Below are 17,621 nucleotides of genomic sequence, written 5' to 3'. Positions count from 1 at the left end.
CCTACTTCACAGATTGGGGATGGGAGCACAAGATCTGTCTATTGTAGCAGACTAGATACCTCAGGGGTACAATACATTTTAATGCGAACTCACCCTTTAATTATTTTTTATGACAATGTTAAACGCGTTATCTGAATGAATTTTGACTTGAGTTGTCTCCTGACCACCTTCAGTCCCTGAGCCTGACCTGCACCGTGTGGGGCGAGCCGACCCCCGAGGTCACCTGGTTCAAGAACGAGCAGGAAGTCGCCACCAACGAGCACACCAAGGTCATGTTCGACGGTGGCAAGTTTGCCAGCCTCGTCATCAACAAAGTCAGTCCTGACGACTCCGGCAAGTACAGCATCAACGTACGGAACAAGTACGGTGGCGAGTTTGTGGAGATCACCGTCAGCGTCTACAAGCACGGAGAGCAGATCCCTGAGCCCAAACTGGGACATCCCAAAACAGCCGCGCCTGTGCCACCAAAGTCCCCAGCCCCCCCATCCAAGACCCCAACCCCTTCCAAATCCCAGACCCCAGCACAATCCCTGAGGAGCCCAGCCTCCACCCCCGCTTCCACCCCGGTCCCCAAGTCTCCAACCCCGGTCCCCAAGTCTCCCACTCCGACTCCTAAGTCTCCGACCCCGACTCCACCTCGCAGTGTCAAGTCTCCAACCCCACCTAGATTCATGAAGTCTCCCACCCCACCGAGGAAGTAAACGGCGGTGGTGATGTCTGAGGGGGAAAGTTTAGCCGTTAGCAACTTATAGCATGAGAATGAAACCATGAGCTGTTCATTTAAAGTTTATTTAGATGTAGACATTAAAGTCCCACTTTCTAAACTGCTACTACTAAACTACTCTGGACTACAACTTCCAATAAATGGGCTGATAACCAGTCAGCTCCATGTCATTCAACTGTTCTTTTGACACAAGTGGGTAAAAGCCAAAAACCTAAAAAAAAAAGTTAAGGCAAAGGTAGAATAATGTTAATGTTTTAGAAGCTGCACCTTCCACTACGCACTGCTAGTGGGATGCCTGTATCCATTTTTTGTGGATATCAAAGGAGAGTTATGGTTCATTACAGCCAGGGTCTTATTTACAGTGACACCAATAAAAATAAGTCAGATGGGTCGAGGAACACAATCTGTCAGACACCAGATGAGCAGATATTTAGAGTACAAAATGAAAGAGAACAGTAAAATTATAACCAACACTTCATAAAGGTCAATCACAGTTAATAAACCAAGTTAATATTTCAGCTTTGATTTTCTATTCCCACCGTGTTGTGTGAAACAATGGCTCTGTAATAAATAACTATTAGCTTAACATTTCAGGAGTGTTTTAAGTTTTATTCAAAACTAAGGCGGCTTTATCTGGATCTAATCATATCCCCAAACTTTAACATTTAAATTGGTGGGAATTATTAAAACTGATTAGAAATAATTCTGAAAACGACAGAAATAAGACCCAAGTTGTAATAAAGCAGAATTCTCTTTTAAACTGGATGACCTGGAATCAGCAGATACAGAGAGAGAGTTTTCAGTACTTGGGTGGGAAATTACCACCAGATACCAGATTACTACTTTTGTTTTTGCTTCCTTATTACCAGCTATTTTCTCCCAGGTAAGTGTTCATCATTTGGAGGTCCTAATTATGGCAGTCAGTGAGGCTGTGAATGAAAATATTCCTGCCCTGTCATGTATGCCATAGAGGTCCATCTGTCTGTGAGATGTGGTGTCTTTCCCCCCAGTGTTTTGTGATGGCAATAAACTTAACTCATCAACCTCCTCCAGTTGTCTTTGTGAGTAATATCTTTTCTTCCTCACCCTCCTGCATATGTCAGGAGGCAGCACAGATCCTGCACCAGCAATAAATGAAGCTAGTGAAGTACAGTGTGTACAACCTGTGTGGTATCCAGGCTCAGAAGGTATTGTGAGAGCTGGATAGGCAAGAAAACCTGCTCCTGAAACCCAGGTGAGCTGAGCTGGGTGGGGCTTATTACTGTAGCTGTCAGTGGAGTGAACAGGGCAGGTACAATAAGCTGTTCATTTCCAGAGAGTTCAGATCGGCAACTTTAGTGCTGCTGGTTTATGTTGGCGAGAATACCGACAGACGGGATAAACGTGGTTCTTTTTTAGTTGTTTTGAAGTGTTACGAGTCTCAGGACTCTGATTGCACTTGAAAACCAGGATTTTGTTTACCATTATGAAGTAGGTCTGTTTAATTTTTTTCATTCACTAAACATGTGTTCACTTTTAGGAACATTTCTTATCTGAACAACATGTAACATATGGTGTCTAAAGGTCTTTAAACGTGTTGCTTTTTCTGAGGAAGAAAATCCTGCTTTAAAGGCATTCAAAGGTGATTTTTTTTTCATAGGTCTTAAAAACAAATTCTAGAATGTCGTTTGCAGTGACGTTACTTTATCATATTCCGACATTGAATAAATTGCTTGATTGGTTGATGAATCTATCTTCTGCTGCTTTTCCAGGTCATATTTAATGATACTGCTTGGAATTATTATATACAGATGTTAATCTTGATAAAGTCACACACTTGGTAAATAATTCCCAACCTATAATGGTGACACACATTAATTTAATTCTATGTGTTATCAAACAGGTCTTTTCAGCAGGTTTAACTCCGTGAACCCTGTAACAGTTCTAAAACATGTCACACTGAAGGTAAAGAAGAAGCCTATTGTACATCGACTCAGAGGGAATCTGGCGCCTATGGAGTCCAAATTGTCCTGCCTGTCTTCACTTGAAGAAGAAGACAATCTGGTATACATTCAGCCACACTACAAAGAATCCTACCGACTGGCCATTTACGCCCTTCTCTGTGGAGGCAAAGAGGCTTACGAGGAGTTTCTTCGAGCCGAGCAAATCAGCCCCTTTCTGTCGGAGAAGGAGATCCTCTTCATCTTGGAAAATGCAGAGTTACCGGTCGTGGAGGATGACTCAGAAGGCAAAGAGATCACAGACAAAATCAGCCCCTCGACTTACTTCCCAACCGAGTCAGATGAGGAGGTGCCAGACCTGGACCTTGGCTGGCCGCAGGTCCAACTGGAAGGCACTGACACCAGCATCAGCCTGCTGTTTCACCCACCCAGACAAAACACACCGACTATTAAAGAGGTGGTTCGGAAGCAGATTCAAGAGGCGCAGCAGGTGAGGCATTAATACTGTCAGGTGAATGAAAAAAAACACTGCTGAAGACAAGAAGACAGCTTATCTGTCAGTTGGGTAAATATGTAGGGATTCGTCTTCCTGTCTTTGGTGCACAAACACTTACCACAGCACATTCATAAGTACAAGGACAACAGCAGTTTATCAAACGCACAAACACAATGAAAGGCGTGGCTGTACATAGAGAAAAAAACACATCGCTCCTCATATTTCTCTGCTGACACGGTAGACTGCAAGGCTTGGCTTAAGTTTATATCAACAAACAGTTGACTACACCAGTTCAAATTTTTTATTCAGTCAGTTACTATGGCAACTCAACTTTCTTCTGTTATCAAAAAGTACAAATGACAAAAAAAGCCACTTGATCCCTTGTTCTTGTGCTGCTACTTACTAAGTGGTGTAACTCGCAGCTGTTTTAAAAAGAACTGGGGACTAATGTGATACTTCACCAAAAGTTTGTCCTTTCAGTATCAAGAATTCACAGCCCATACTGCAGGTTTCAAAATAGCCAATAATAGCATTGGCTTGTGTGCTTCTAGGAAAGAGAGCTGAGAGTGGTCAGTTGAGTTCACGGGATTTGAAAATAGTTGTTCTGCACTTACTATTTGTGTTGGTGCGCAGCTACACAATAAAGGTTGAAGACAGGAGTTGCCTTTGAAGGTTTTACTGGAAGCAGTGGTGAGATTGTGAAACGCATTGGATAGAAATGCAACCAAGTCAATGAGAGAAATTACAAATAAGAAAACCATTAGACACCTCAAACAGAGTTGGACCAAAGTTATTTCAAGGTAAACTAGCACCATAATGAAAATACTGGATTCGCATCAGCAGTGGAGGATCAACATTAAGTCCCAGAAGAAGTAAAACAGTAATTAATCTTGTAACCATACACATGACACAAGCCCACAAGAGTTAAGCAGCCGGACCAACACCAAATTTAAAATAGTATTTACAGTATTTTTTTCAATACAGGAGGGCAAGTATAACAGCAAATCATCAGCCCTTGCATACATCTGCAATAGTGAACGTAGACTTAAATTTCTCCATTAAAGTTCTCTTTAAAAAAACTCATTAAGATGGTAGTAGATGTTAAGGGGGAAGGAGAAATTGAAATATTTTAAGCATATGTTTTCTAAATGAGTTCTTACAAACCTTTATTTATGGCAAATGTTTACTGCAGTTACAGAATGCTTTTATCCAACGGAGTTTACATATTGTCTCTCCGTAACACGCAAACACATCAATGACATGCACGGTGCAAACTGGATCATCAAGGGCAATGTCAAGTCAAGAGTGTTGACAAAAGGACCCATTATGGTCTTACTACCTGAAAATAGGCTACATTTTCACAAAATAAAATAGCAGCATAAAAAAAACTATCTCTATATTCCTTAATATAACATTTATGTAGAACAAAAATAGCCTCAATACCTTAATATTTGAAACATGTTCCACAATCACAGCAGATTCAAATTTCACTGAAAACACTATGTTTTGCACCCTAATAATAAGCAGCAGATGCTTTGATAAAACTTAATTGAACTGCAGTTTTCAGCAAAAAACAAACAAATTATCTGTTGAAACAACGTAAATACAAAAAACAACTAAGCTGCAACAGTAATTTTTTGGCAACAATGTTGCAAAATAATTAAACATGTATCCAGAAGCTACTAAAGTTGCAATAGTGACTTGCAGCTGACAGAAACCTGCCTTGCAAAAGAAACTAGGCGCTTGAGGCAATTTATTACTCATTACATCTTTTAAGAAAACAAGTGATGAGATAGTCGTGTCACAGTGTGATTGATATACAACAACATTTGAACAAGATTCTCAGTTTTACTCCCACACACTCTCTCTCCTCAACTGCACAGAAGTAACAAAATAGCACATTGTCCAACTGTGAAATGTTTTCTTCCTAGAAAGGTTAGCATGAAGTCCATGTTTAACTTCAGATACATGACATTAACGAACCAACATGTCTCAGCTTGAACCTGTTCAATGTTCACATCTACAGGTTGTGACAACTACCGCCTCACTGTCTCCAGAGCAGAAATTAATTCTTCGTAAATTACAGCAGGGCGTGTGAGACTTCGTCTGAGTGTGCAGGAAATGGACTTTCATTCCACAGATATGCACCGTTTGGTAATGATTGATGAAAACACATACAGTGGAGCAACTTTAAGTTTAAGTTTAACTGATCAGTGGATGCATACATAGATATTGGTGAAACAGGTACAACTTGAACTGATCATTATCGGGATATGTACCCTAACTCACTTCTGCCTACAGACTTCAGTCACGCTTTTCTCTTCTCTAGAGAACCATACCTCTATAGAGCAGTATATGTGATGCAACAAGTGACAAGTAAGTCCAAAATTCTTTTACAAAATGTCTTGAAATTTCTTAAATTGTGACATAAAAACCAAAACTTTAAATTTAGCTTACTAAAATAAAACAATTTTAACTATTAGAAACATTTTAGAGGGTCAGTGGTCTGTGAAGTCATGAAGGTAGTTTTTGCAATTTTTTAAATTTATTTTAAACATTATAACAAACTTTGATCGAACATAAAGTTTCACATTGGTGAACAGACGCTGAGCACACTAAGTCACTCATTCAGTAACTTATAGCGCTGGCCCATAGCATGTATACAAAAATGGACGTAGCCTCTGTCACGTCACTCGCAGATTTCCTCAAAACTGATTTCGAAGCATTTCAATTCAATTTAATTTTAGTTATATAGCGCCAAATCACAGCACAGGTTATTTGATGGCACGTAACACATTAAAGTCCTTACAAGAGAACTTTACAGGATTATAGAGAAAAAGAAAATGTATTTTAATTGGAAGAACTTCTGAACAATAAATTCTCCCTTGTAAGAGTTCTTATCCGACATCTTTGTAAGTGAATAGATATTGTTTTTTTCTCTGTCTTCAGGTTATCGCCATAGTGATGGATGTTTTCACTGATGTTGACATTTTCAAAGAGATCATCAGTGCTACACTCAGGGGAGTGGTGGTCTACATCCTTCTAGATGATTCCCAAGTCAGGAGCTTCCTCACCATGTCACACAGGGTGGGTGTTAACATCCAGGACCTCAAGGTAGGAACTCAACACTGTGAAATACCACATTAAAGGGACAAAGTGTCAAGTGTTTAATATAGTTTTGGGTGGCTTAGAGAAAATGTAGTGATCATAATGTGTTGAGCTGACCACAAACTGTGTGCAAAATGTAGACGAAGAAAGAAGAAACGATATTTTATTTCCTAGAAATCGTGTGAGAAATGAAGTGAGATTTGATATGATTATTCGGTAAAAACACAACACACCCATTCTTATGTGTGCAAACAGAACAAGAACAATTTGGATGAAGATTAAAAACTTTCCCATTACCAATTACCTTTCAATCTACAGATTTAACATCAAACTCGTTTTCCTCCCAGTCACATCTTGTCCATGGGGAATTGTCTGTTTTCATGCAGCAGACATTTTAAGATTTTAAGACAATGTTTATCTTGCAAACATTTTTAGGACAAGGAACTTTATTTAGTGATGTTTGGGGGCTTCTTAAAACTCCACTGAATGCCTTTTCATGGGTTATAAAACACAGAAGCATATGAAATTGCTGGCAGTGAACAACAACAACAACACTGACAAAAACAGTGACCCTAAAACAGGATGTTAAAAAGCAGCACCCACACTTATTTATACCGAACTGATTCAGTGAAATTGTGGATTTTATTGGTGCTAATGGTCAGACCAAAAGGCTTGCATGGTAGCTGGCTGTCATTAGGGTAAGTGTGTGTGTGTGTGTGTGTGTGTGTGTGTGTGTGTGTGTGTGTGTGTGTGTGTGTGTGTGTGTGTGTGTGTGTGTGTGTGTGTGTGTGTGTGTGTGTGTGTGTGTGTGTGTGTGTGTGTGTGTGTGTGTGTGTGTGTTCTTAAGACATTGTGTTGGAAAATGATCCCTTCCTCTCTGGTCAGCGAGATGCACAGAAAGACAGAAATTTACTCATAAAAGCATAAAGTACCACATTGAAACACAGACAACGTAAAGCATGTTGACTTGTTAAACATGATCTAAAGTGGTAATTGTCTGCTATTTGGAAGAAAAAAAATATGTCTACATTTGGAAGCTTTGCCTGTGGTATGACCTTTCTTCTGTTGGCAGGAACATTTAGTGGATTAAGTCTGACATTTGCTCCACACCCTCATGAAAACATTGCCATTTACGAGCAATTCCCTGCTACAATTCTACCTGTCATTATCAAACGAGCAGAGCTGCAGCAGCCTTAGGACAGATCTGTTAGTGTGGCTGGATTTTCCTGTTAAACCGTATCAGGATGATGGTTCAACAGCACAAACAGTGAGTCAACAGAGCGAACACAGCGACGGCTTTGTGATCTCAGCGCAAAGTGGTTAGCCAGTAGCCACATCAAAATACCAACCGCGGAAAAACTGACAGGTTTTATCATGCTGTGTATCACAAAGGGTGCGTGCAGGAAAGCTACCAGTAATGGAAATAACAAAAAAAAACTAGTTCCATTTTTCCTTGATTTCTCTGAATAACTTTGTTCAGATTAATCAAATTAAGTGAAGTAAAATGCATTTCAAATGGAAATGTTGAAAATGTGTTCGGTTTACATAAAAACACTGTGATAAATGTTACATTCATTTGGAGCAGTAAAAGGACAAGAGGAAAGAAAAATCGAACTTAAGATGAAAATATGACAAACAAAATAGAAGGTTCTTGAATAAGATTATGAAAATTGTAACTGAATAAAAACAATAAAGACCAGAAGGTGAAGGTGTGAGGTGTCTGCTAATTTGCAGACAGAGTTTACAGCAGATTTATAAATCTGATGGGCTGATATCTGTTGGCTGATAATAAATTCTCTTGACAGAAGCACAAACTCATACAGACAGTCAAAGTGTTGAGATCCACAAAACCATGTTATAGTTCCAGAAAAACTCAGGCTGAATTGAAATAATGCACAAAACGTATATAAAATTTGCATTTCTAGAAAGATGCATCTATAAATTAATTCATTGTAAACCACCAACTTGCATTTGTCTTCACTTTAATGCAAAACTTCCATCCATCCATTATCTATACCTGCTTTATCCTGAACAGGGTCACGGGGAAGGGGGTGGGGGGTGGGGGGGAGCCTATCCCAGCTCACTTTGGGTGAAGGCAGGGTACAACCTGGGCAGGTCACCAGTCTATCACATGGCCAACATGTAGAGACAGACAGAAACAAAGACCATTCACACCTAAGGGCAATTTGCAGAACCACCAATTAACCTGTCTTTTGGACGGTGGGAGGAAGCCGGAGTACCTGGAGAGAACCCATGTGGGCACAGGGAGAACATGCAAACTCCGCACAGAACGGCCCAAGCCCGGATTTGAACCCAGAACCTTTTTTGCTGAGGTGACAATGCTAACCATTGTGCCACCCTTAATGTGAAACTTTTCATTACAAATGATCATATCAGTTTAACAATTCAAGTAAAAGTTGAATTTCTGAAAAATGTACAGAATTTCAGCACTAGTTCAGTGCGGTTGAGGTCAGGTGACTGTCAAGAAAGAGAGTTGGATGGTTTAGCCCCGCCCACATCCAGTTCATCACTGTGCTTCATTAAGGAATATCAGAAGCTCCTCTATGTCCTATTTATCTTAATGCATTTATAACACCTGTGAACTGTAGGATTTCATTAGATTCTTTCTAATGTAAATGAATGTTGTCCTGTGTAAAACTAAATGGTGAATGGTGAATTATATCAGACATTACCACTGAAGACTGTTGCAAAAGGAAGGATCAAGATTGCCTCTCTCTGGCCAAAAGTCCTCTGAGAATCCAGGGAAGTTAATATTGAGCAGTACCTTCAGCAAGCAAAATACAACCCCACTGTTCTAATGACACAATATGATTAAAGCAAATGTTTAAAAAAAAATACCTGTCAGGAAGGTATGGTGTGAACATGAGCAGGATTATCTGTGGAGAAATTGGCTGAATAACTAAAACCAATAATCTCCAGTTTGAGGATTAAAGTAGTTATTTCAACATCAACCCATATTGTGAGCAAGTTATGAAGATGGTTTTCCTTCTTTGAGATGATTTCAGTTGTCTATTGCTTTAAAGCCAGGAACTTTAGCACAGCAAATTCAGGGTGATGTCTCCCTGGATCATCATCAGAGTTTGGTGTCATCGGTTGCTAAAGTGTTAACTGACAATAACATTAATGCAGAAGAATTAAAACCATGTAGATTAGCCACACAAACAGGAACATCATAACAGAGACTTTAAACTTCATGGAATGGCGTAATGATTATATAAAAAAAGATCCCAAAAATTCATAATGTAGTTAATGAAAAGTAATTACACAATAATCTTCCAATTAATCTGAGAAATATTGTGAGTCAAAATGGAGTTGTCCATTCCCTGCATGGCGATGTTGTCACACAACAATTAGATACATGTGACTGAAACATTTGTCTAAAGCAGAGGTCTTCAACAGGGAGGTCTGGGGGTCTAAGGGGTCCACGCAGGTACTGCAGGGAGTCCGTGAAATTTTTGGTTGATTAGACAATTTTTTTTTTTTTTTAATTCACAAATTTAAATGTCTTCAAATACACATTAACATGAATATTGTAGCGAATGGATAAATGAAGGCAGAAGATGTTATCTTTCAGTCAGAAATGCACACATTCAGGCTCTCTCAAGCTCACTCACAGCGGGAGACTAGTCTGGACCTGTCCCTCCAAGTGTCATGCACTCCTCCAGTTTAATTTAAAACACAATTTTATACAATATATATAGTAGGGGGTCCCTGCTCCATCTCTCTATCAGTTTGGGGGTCCTTGGCAGCATACCAACCAGTGTTGGTATGTCAACTGACCATGTCGGCTACATACCAAACTACTGTAGTTAAACCAAACCTAACCAGTAATATTGCAACTGAGTTATTTCTGCCTAATTCTGCACGATTAAGACGAAACATGTCCTGCTCACTCATGCGTGGTTTTTAAACAGGTAATGCCACATTCCAGGTTCTGATGCAAAGCTTCTCCTTTGGAAAACAGATGACGTGATCAAGAATGTGATCAACATGAATAGCCAACAGTGTTTACCCAAAAATGTACTGCTAGGATCACACCAGCTGTTTCTTCTTCACCACGAATCATGTATGCTTTATATTGATCTGATCATTTCAAATGTGTTCTTAACAGTTTTATATTTTTGGATTTATTAGTCTTACAGTTTAAGGCATTTGTTAGTTTCCATTCATTTATGTGCAGGATGGATATAATTTAGTAGACTTACAGCCATTAAAGTAAAAAATACATCTTTTTACATTTTCTTTTGTAACTCTATTATTGCATGGTAATGCATTTTAGATGTGCAGATTGGTTAATACAATACCTGATAAATATTACCATTAAAATTTTACTTTTAAGTAAACAAACAATTTGAATTGTTCTTTGGCTTTAACTTGATGACTCTCGTGTTTATTTATCTGTCAGAACCTTCGTGTTCGGGCAGTTCAGGGGCAGCAATATCAGTGTCGGTCCGGGATAAAGTTTCATGGAGGTCTGGAACAGAAGTTTATTCTGGTGGACTGCCGGACAGTTTTGTATGGAACATACAGGTGAGTCGGTCCCGCTTATACCTACTTTAATGTTTTTACCCACCACTCAGGCTTCCCCGATTCAACTTTGTAAACCCTTTGTTAAATAACAAACCAAGGTCAAAAGCTAGTACAGTATATGACTGGAGCATGTTTGAATCACCACAGGACTTTGTAGAAGATGGTCGGTCAACCAATGGTGTAAGTTTAGTCAGTTACGTGACAGTTGGCTGACCATTGGTGAAATTTTGATGACTCTGATCACAATACAGACAGAGCACAGATAAGAGAAGCACTTTTTAATAGATGCAAAGATCTGTGAATAGAATACAATATTTAATGTATCCAGACACAGATCAATTCATCAAGCTGAAACATCATATACCTAAATATAAAATACACTGTGTACACTGTACACTAGGCTTTTGTCCTAGTGTACATCTTAGTGCCAACTGCCACTAAGATTTGTGACGTGTATGATGTGTTTGCTGGTAATTGTCAGTCTGTCTTATCCTTTCTTATGTTTGACTATTTGATCAAATACATAAAACATTTAGATGGTAAAGATCTGCATGAGTTTATTATCAGCATGTAACATCTTTTCATCATCTGCATCCATATTGGTTTTCTGACGACTGTCCATTTTCTGTTCCAGCTACTCGTGGTCATATGAGAAGATCAACCTGAGTATGGTTCTGGTCGTCACAGGTCAGCTGGTTTGCTCTTACGATGAGGAATTCAGAAGACTCTACGCCCTCTCCACAGTTTCTGCCATCCTGTCTGGGGCGAGGCCATCCGTCCCGTACCTGAGAGACGCCGCGGCCCTGCAAAGCCCCAACTCTAGCCAAATTTCTCTCAATCAAATTCACATGAGATCCAGAGTGATGCATGGCATGAGAAGTGGTCAGGATGACAGGTTTAACAATGCCGCCACATTAAACAGGGGCCTGAGCATGCAGGAGAGGCTGCATCAGTCTCACTGGCCCGACGAAGGCACCCTGATGAGAGGGCACAGTTACGGTGGAGAACTACAAAATTTAAACTCCATGACTCGACTGAGGATGGGAACCAGGGACATTGGAGTCCCTGTCACCCCTGAGAGGGGTGGAGCTAGTCTGAGGGTCGGTGGGGACTCACTGCTAACCAAAAGGTTGTCTCCGCACCACCTCCGGCACCAGACTCGTTACGGTGCAGACCAGAATTTAATACCGTTCAACTCGGAAACATCCCTCCACAGGTGGAAGATCGACACGTACTTTAATGAAAACAATATGCTTCTAGATGCATCATGTGATCCGATATCCCCCATGACATCTCCGTATAGTAGCCACACAGGCTTAAACGAACATCAGTCACAGCTGATTCACAGCAGGTCCAGGGACATCAAGTCTAGAATGGAAGAAATGAGGCAAAAGAGGCTCAGTCTGCAGGAGTATGCCAATCTCAGGCAAAGCCAAGAGTCATTGAGGTCCTCATATCAGACTCTCGAAAGACAGAAATTAATATCTTCTTTGAGAGGTCTGGATATAAGGCAGAGCGTGGCAGAATTGGAGCCAAATACGCAAGACAGTCGCAACCTGGAGGACAGTGAGCCCAAAAGGGAAGGTGACAAAATAGAACAAATTCTGCCCGATGGCCACCGCTCTGACTCTTTTCGCGATATCAAAACAGTTGCAGATCGAAAGACAGGGCAGACATATGACTGGTACGAGCCTCTTAGCAGGACGACATCAGCCGTGGATTTAGATATAAAACTGAATGATGCAGCACGCAAGCTCTCTCATTTGCAGTCCAGCTGTCTCAGCATTCAGCACCCGAGAGCAATGGAATCTTTGACTGAGATCCCTGAAGAAAAAGAGGGTTCAAACCCTCGTGTTAATAGTTTGGATTCAGCACTCAACAACAAAAATGAGAAGATTTGCAAAAATTTTGCAAATGATAACTCTGCGAATTCAAACTTCCCTGAAGAATCGCAGAGTCAGGAACAAGCCGGAGAAAGCCATGGTTCTATACCTAAGGTGACCAACAGCACAGGTTTAGCTGCACCAAGAGAAGGAATGAAATCCATTTCCAATGAAGTACAAACTGTCCCGCAGACCTCAAACACATCTACAGGATGTGAGCATGCAGTGGAGACTGAGAGTAGTCAGACAGAAAGGGGGCAAACACTAGGAGAGGAACCAACACTTCAGAGGAAGAATTCCATGAGAATGAAAGTACAATCAATGCTTACGTCAGATGAAAAGAAAGCTCCCAAAAAAGAGAAGTCACTCCAAAGAAGGGCCTCTCTGCGATCACAGAGCAGCTCAGGATCAAACCAACCAGTTGGAGCCAACCATTCACAGGCAGAGCAAACAACAAAGAGAGGCCAATCGCAGAGTGTCCCCAGATCACAGAACTCTGTCAGTGGTCCCCCGGAGACGGAGAAACATAAATCTCCGTTCACAAGATTGCCTTCTCAGCATTCAAGCAAAAGAAAGACAGTTGCAGCAGAGCAGGACCAAGGCTCAAAGAGCACTCTGGACGACGAAGGACCGACTGTCTATCAAACCAGGAGAGGGAAAGCCTACAGTCGATACGAGTATTTGCTTAACACTGAAACTATTCATCTGGATAAGTCAATGAGGACGACAAGTATGTATTCCTCAGACAAAGACAAAAACTCCTCTCTGAACAGCCGCGACTTACCAATGTATCAGACACAAAGTGGCACAGATAACAAACTTGGACGATTTATGCAGCGAGTAGGAAATCTGATCGGCAAAAACAAGTAGGGAGGAAGATAAGAGGGCAACCACACTGAGGAATGAAGGCGCAGCTCGAGCATAGTCCTTCTTTTGTTTATTGATTTTTTTTTTTTGCTCCCACACACAGACGGTAACTGCAGTATGCGACACATTTCAGTTTGTGCGTTCTGTAATGTGACGAAGATCTTATCGGGAAGATATGTATAACGGATAGCAAAAACCAAGATGTACAACGTATCTGCAACTCATCAGTGGTTATGTATCAGTCTGAGGAGGATGTTTCAGGGAAACTGGGCTGGTGTGCCACAACTGATAATTCAGGCTGAATATGTCAGGAGCACTTTGATACACTGAAAGATATTTTAAGTTGAATTGTAAAATGATTGTTTAAAAAAACATCTTATTCTGAATGTGTTTTTTGAATTGTTCTTTTTTAAAAGGAGATTTTACTTTTATTCAGTTTGACAGTTATAGCGCACTCTTCCTCAGGGGGAATATATTCATGTTTGAAGGATCTGGCTGTGTTACAGCAAAATAATGTTTACTAAAACAGAGTAACCAAAATGACTATTGAGAAATTTAGCCTCAAAACCAACCTGTTGATTATCCAGCATAACTAGAACATTCTGGATACAGATGTTGTGGCCAGTGACCTGCTGCTCATCTGTACACAGTATACTGACAGCTCTGCATTTTACCCTTTGGATTTCTGTGACTTTCTTCTCTGTGACTTGTGCTAGAAATAGCAATTTTGAGGATCTGCCTGTGACTGGTGTTTACATTGTGGGAGGATGAAGGTTTGGGGTAGGGTTAGAGAAGAGTTGATTGACAGTGAAACAACCTATCACAGCTGCATAGAGTTTAGCACGTGCTTTTTAATCTAGCACCAATCTTGTTCTCGTATACGTTGACTTCTTTTCTGTCAGTGGCTAGTAAGTAGTAAATTTCACCTTAAAATAATGTTGGCCTGGCTTCAAAGGGGCTCAAAGAGAACAGGAAAAGAGTCAGACAATGTCACAGCAGAGCTTCTAAAGTCAAAACCTTACCAACTAGGGTGACCACTTGTCCCGGTTTGTGCGTTACTGCACAGCATTTTTGTTCCTTTTCCCCACGTCCCACATATTGACACAATGTCCCGCATTTTGATTGGCTTCTCTAAAATCTGTCTTCTATGCAATGGCTTTGAATAAAGCAGGGAGGGCTATCATCATGGGGCTGTGACTCATGTCAATCAAACTGCACTTGTGGGTGAGTGCAGGTTAGGCTGTCACTGTTACATGGAACATGGAAAATAGCGATTCAAAAAGTCAGAAGATGTGCAAATATCGGCAGAATTTGGTGAAAACTACCTCAAAGAAAAGGAGATGCAGCCACAACAAAGACTGGAAACTACTTATAACTGGGTGAAACTGGTAGAAGGTGATTCTCTGAGGTTTTTTTTTGCCTTTTTTGCTAAACTTATTTTTCAATTTCTCATGGGGAAGAATACGACCTGAAGCGACACAGTGCATGTAAGTCTCACATTAAAAAAAGAGATCTGTGGATGTAGTTCCTCCTGAAACCTATGGATGACTGCCTTACAGATAAAATAACAGCAGCTGAAATAACCAGCATTTACCACACTGTGCAGCACTCCCAGTCGTACAGGTCAGTAGACTGTGATAGGAAGCTGGAACCTGTCATTTTTTCACACTGAGATTGCAAAGAAAAAGTCATGTGGTCGGACAAGTAACAGCTATAATTACAGATGTGCTGACATATCTAAAATTTATTTCAGATTTAGTTAATCTTATTTTTTTATGAAATGCAATAGTTAGGTTAGGTTAGGTTAGGTTAGGTAGTTACTTTATTAATCCCCAAGGGGAAATTTTTTCGCTACAGCAGCATACAGAAGCAATAAGATAATAATAGAACAATAGAAAAGCAATAAAATAGCAGTAAAAAATATGAAATATAATATAAAATGCACAGTATATACAGTACAGTATATATCTATATATATTATATACAAACAACCAAGAAACACAGTCAACAGTGTTATTGTTATGTGATGGATTTTGCCAGAGGTGAGTTATTGTACAGAATAATTGCGGTCGGCAGGAATGATCTCCTGTATCTGTCCTTGTGACAGCGCAGCTGGAGGAATATTTTGAAGAAAGTGCTCCGCTGTCCCTGCAGCAGGTGGTGGAGGATTATCCAATATGGATAATAGTTTGTTCAGCGTCCTCCTCTCCACCACCTTTTCCAGACTATCCAGATTGTAGCTGATGATGGAGCCGGCCTTCTTAACCAGTTTGTTAAGTCTGTTGGTGTCTCCGGCTCCAATGCTGCTCCCACAGCAGACCACAGCAAAGTACAAAGCACTGGCCACAACAGACTGGTAGAACATCTCCAACATCATGCTGCACACATTGAAGGATCGAAGTTTCCTCAAGAAAAAGAGTCGACTCATCCCCTTCTTGTAGACAGCGTTGATGTTGGTCTTCCAGTTCAGTCTGTTGTTGATGGACACACCCAGGTACTTGTACTCCTCAACCATGTCCACCTCCTCTCCCAGAACTCTCAGCGGTTGTGGAGCCGTCGTCTTCCTCCTGAAGTCGACCACCATAGTTGAATTTGGGGTGAACCGAGGGAGTTGAAGTGAATGATGCCTGTTGATTTGGTTAATATGTTCCTACATACATGCAAGTGGTTCTACTGGAAAAGTCTGAATAACTTTAATATAAAGGTGTCTGGAAGGCACACTGGTGGCATGTGTTCATATCTGTTGTTGTAGAACATATAGGCAAGGTCACTGCTAAAGATAAGAGCAGGAAAATCATTGAGTGAAATTCTGTTATATTTATATGTATGTGACCACATTTAATGTAATCTGTTTCAATGTACACAGTTAAGTCAGATTTACTGTTGATTAGAAGAAGCACTGTACTTCTGTACAACTATTGTGATAGAAAAAGAGAATACATAAGTGCAAGCAGACATAACACCGTAAGAACTGTGAAACGTTCGCTTCCTTTCATGCTAATTGTATTTACTAGCATGGGAGTTGGAAACGTTGCATTCAAATATCCAGTATGTCACATGCAAAAGGCCCAACCTGTAACCTGCATTGTCTTTTTTGTGTTTATTTTTTACGTTGAATAAATAAATCGTGAGTACCTCTCAGCATTCATAACGTGTCCCACATTGTCGCACCTGAATGTACTCTATGTCCAACATTTGGCTTGTTGAGAAATGGTCACCCTTTTACCAACCAGTGCAGGCCAGGCGCAGCAAGCTACCATTAGCAGCAAAGAGCCTGCTGTGATCGTACAATGCAGGGGTCTCCAACCTTTTTTCCTCTGAGAGTTACTTTAACAAAAGGAAAGTGTCAGAGAATTACTCATGTTTAGTCAAATTTATTCATATAAATTGCTGAGCTCCACCCAAACCAGCTGAATAAGGTTCTTTTATGTGAACCATAACAAATTAATACTTAATACATATTTTGTAAAATAGCTTATATTCAATAGCATGTGCATGCTTTTTTTTCTGTATCCATTTCTTACGTTTTCAATCGATGAAGCTCACACTGTGACATCTGTCATAGAAAACAAAACAACGTTTAGTTCTTCCATCCATCTATCCATTATCGATACCCGCTTTATCCTGAAAAAGGGTCACAGGGGTGTTGGAGCCTATTCCAGCTCACTTTTGGGCAAAGGCGGGGTAAACCCTGGACAGGTTGCCAGTCTATCACAGGGCCAACACATAGAGACAGATGGAAACAAAGACCATTCACACCTAACGGCAATTTGTAGAACCACCAATTAACTTGAGGTACATGTTTTTGGATGGTGGGAGGAAGCTGGAGTACCCAGAGAGAACCCATGCAGGCAGAGGGAGAATATGCAAACTCTACACAGGATGGCCCAGGCCTGGATTTGAACCCAGAACCTTTTAGCTGTGAGGGGACAATGCTAACCACTGCACCACTGTGAGGCACCAGTGCAAACCATTTAGTTCTTACTTTTCCTTAATTTTTGTGTGTCATACCACTGTATCACATCCCTTCGTCTGTTGTTGATGTTGCTGAT

General features: G+C 40.5%; 2 protein-coding genes across 4 annotated transcripts in view; both read left to right on the top strand.

Annotated features, from left to right (window-relative positions):
• myom2a (myomesin 2a) overlaps positions 1–1,772 on the top strand; it is a 29,209-nt gene extending 27,437 nt beyond the window's left edge. For all 3 annotated transcript variants that reach the window (XM_069689456.1, XM_069689459.1, XM_069689458.1), the window contains one exon: positions 174–1,772. In XM_069689456.1, the coding sequence (XP_069545557.1) occupies positions 174–701 (528 nt within the window). In that variant the 3' untranslated portion in view covers positions 702–1,772. The remainder of the gene's footprint in view (positions 1–173) is intronic.
• Positions 1,773–2,019: 247 nt separating this feature from the next.
• LOC138615695 (protein FAM83B-like) lies at positions 2,020–15,640 on the top strand. The gene is made up of 5 exons (XM_069689451.1): positions 2,020–2,194; positions 2,607–3,154; positions 6,110–6,274; positions 10,695–10,819; positions 11,454–15,640. The coding sequence occupies exons 2-5, from the start codon at positions 2,717–2,719 to the stop codon at positions 13,570–13,572; spliced, it is 2,847 nt and encodes a 948-aa protein (XP_069545552.1). The 5' UTR covers positions 2,020–2,194; positions 2,607–2,716; the 3' UTR covers positions 13,573–15,640.
• The last annotated feature ends 1,981 nt before the right edge of the window (positions 15,641–17,621 follow it).

The sequence above is a fragment of the Brachyistius frenatus genome, unplaced genomic scaffold (assembly GCF_029030835.1).
Source record: "Brachyistius frenatus isolate BFR_SWC_R1_liver_20210118 unplaced genomic scaffold, ASM2903083v1 Contig_7, whole genome shotgun sequence".
NCBI classification, from domain to species: domain Eukaryota; kingdom Metazoa; phylum Chordata; class Actinopteri; family Embiotocidae; genus Brachyistius; species Brachyistius frenatus.
The sequence above is the reverse complement of the archived record's forward strand: the minus strand, read 5'-3'. Positions and strand labels throughout refer to the sequence as shown.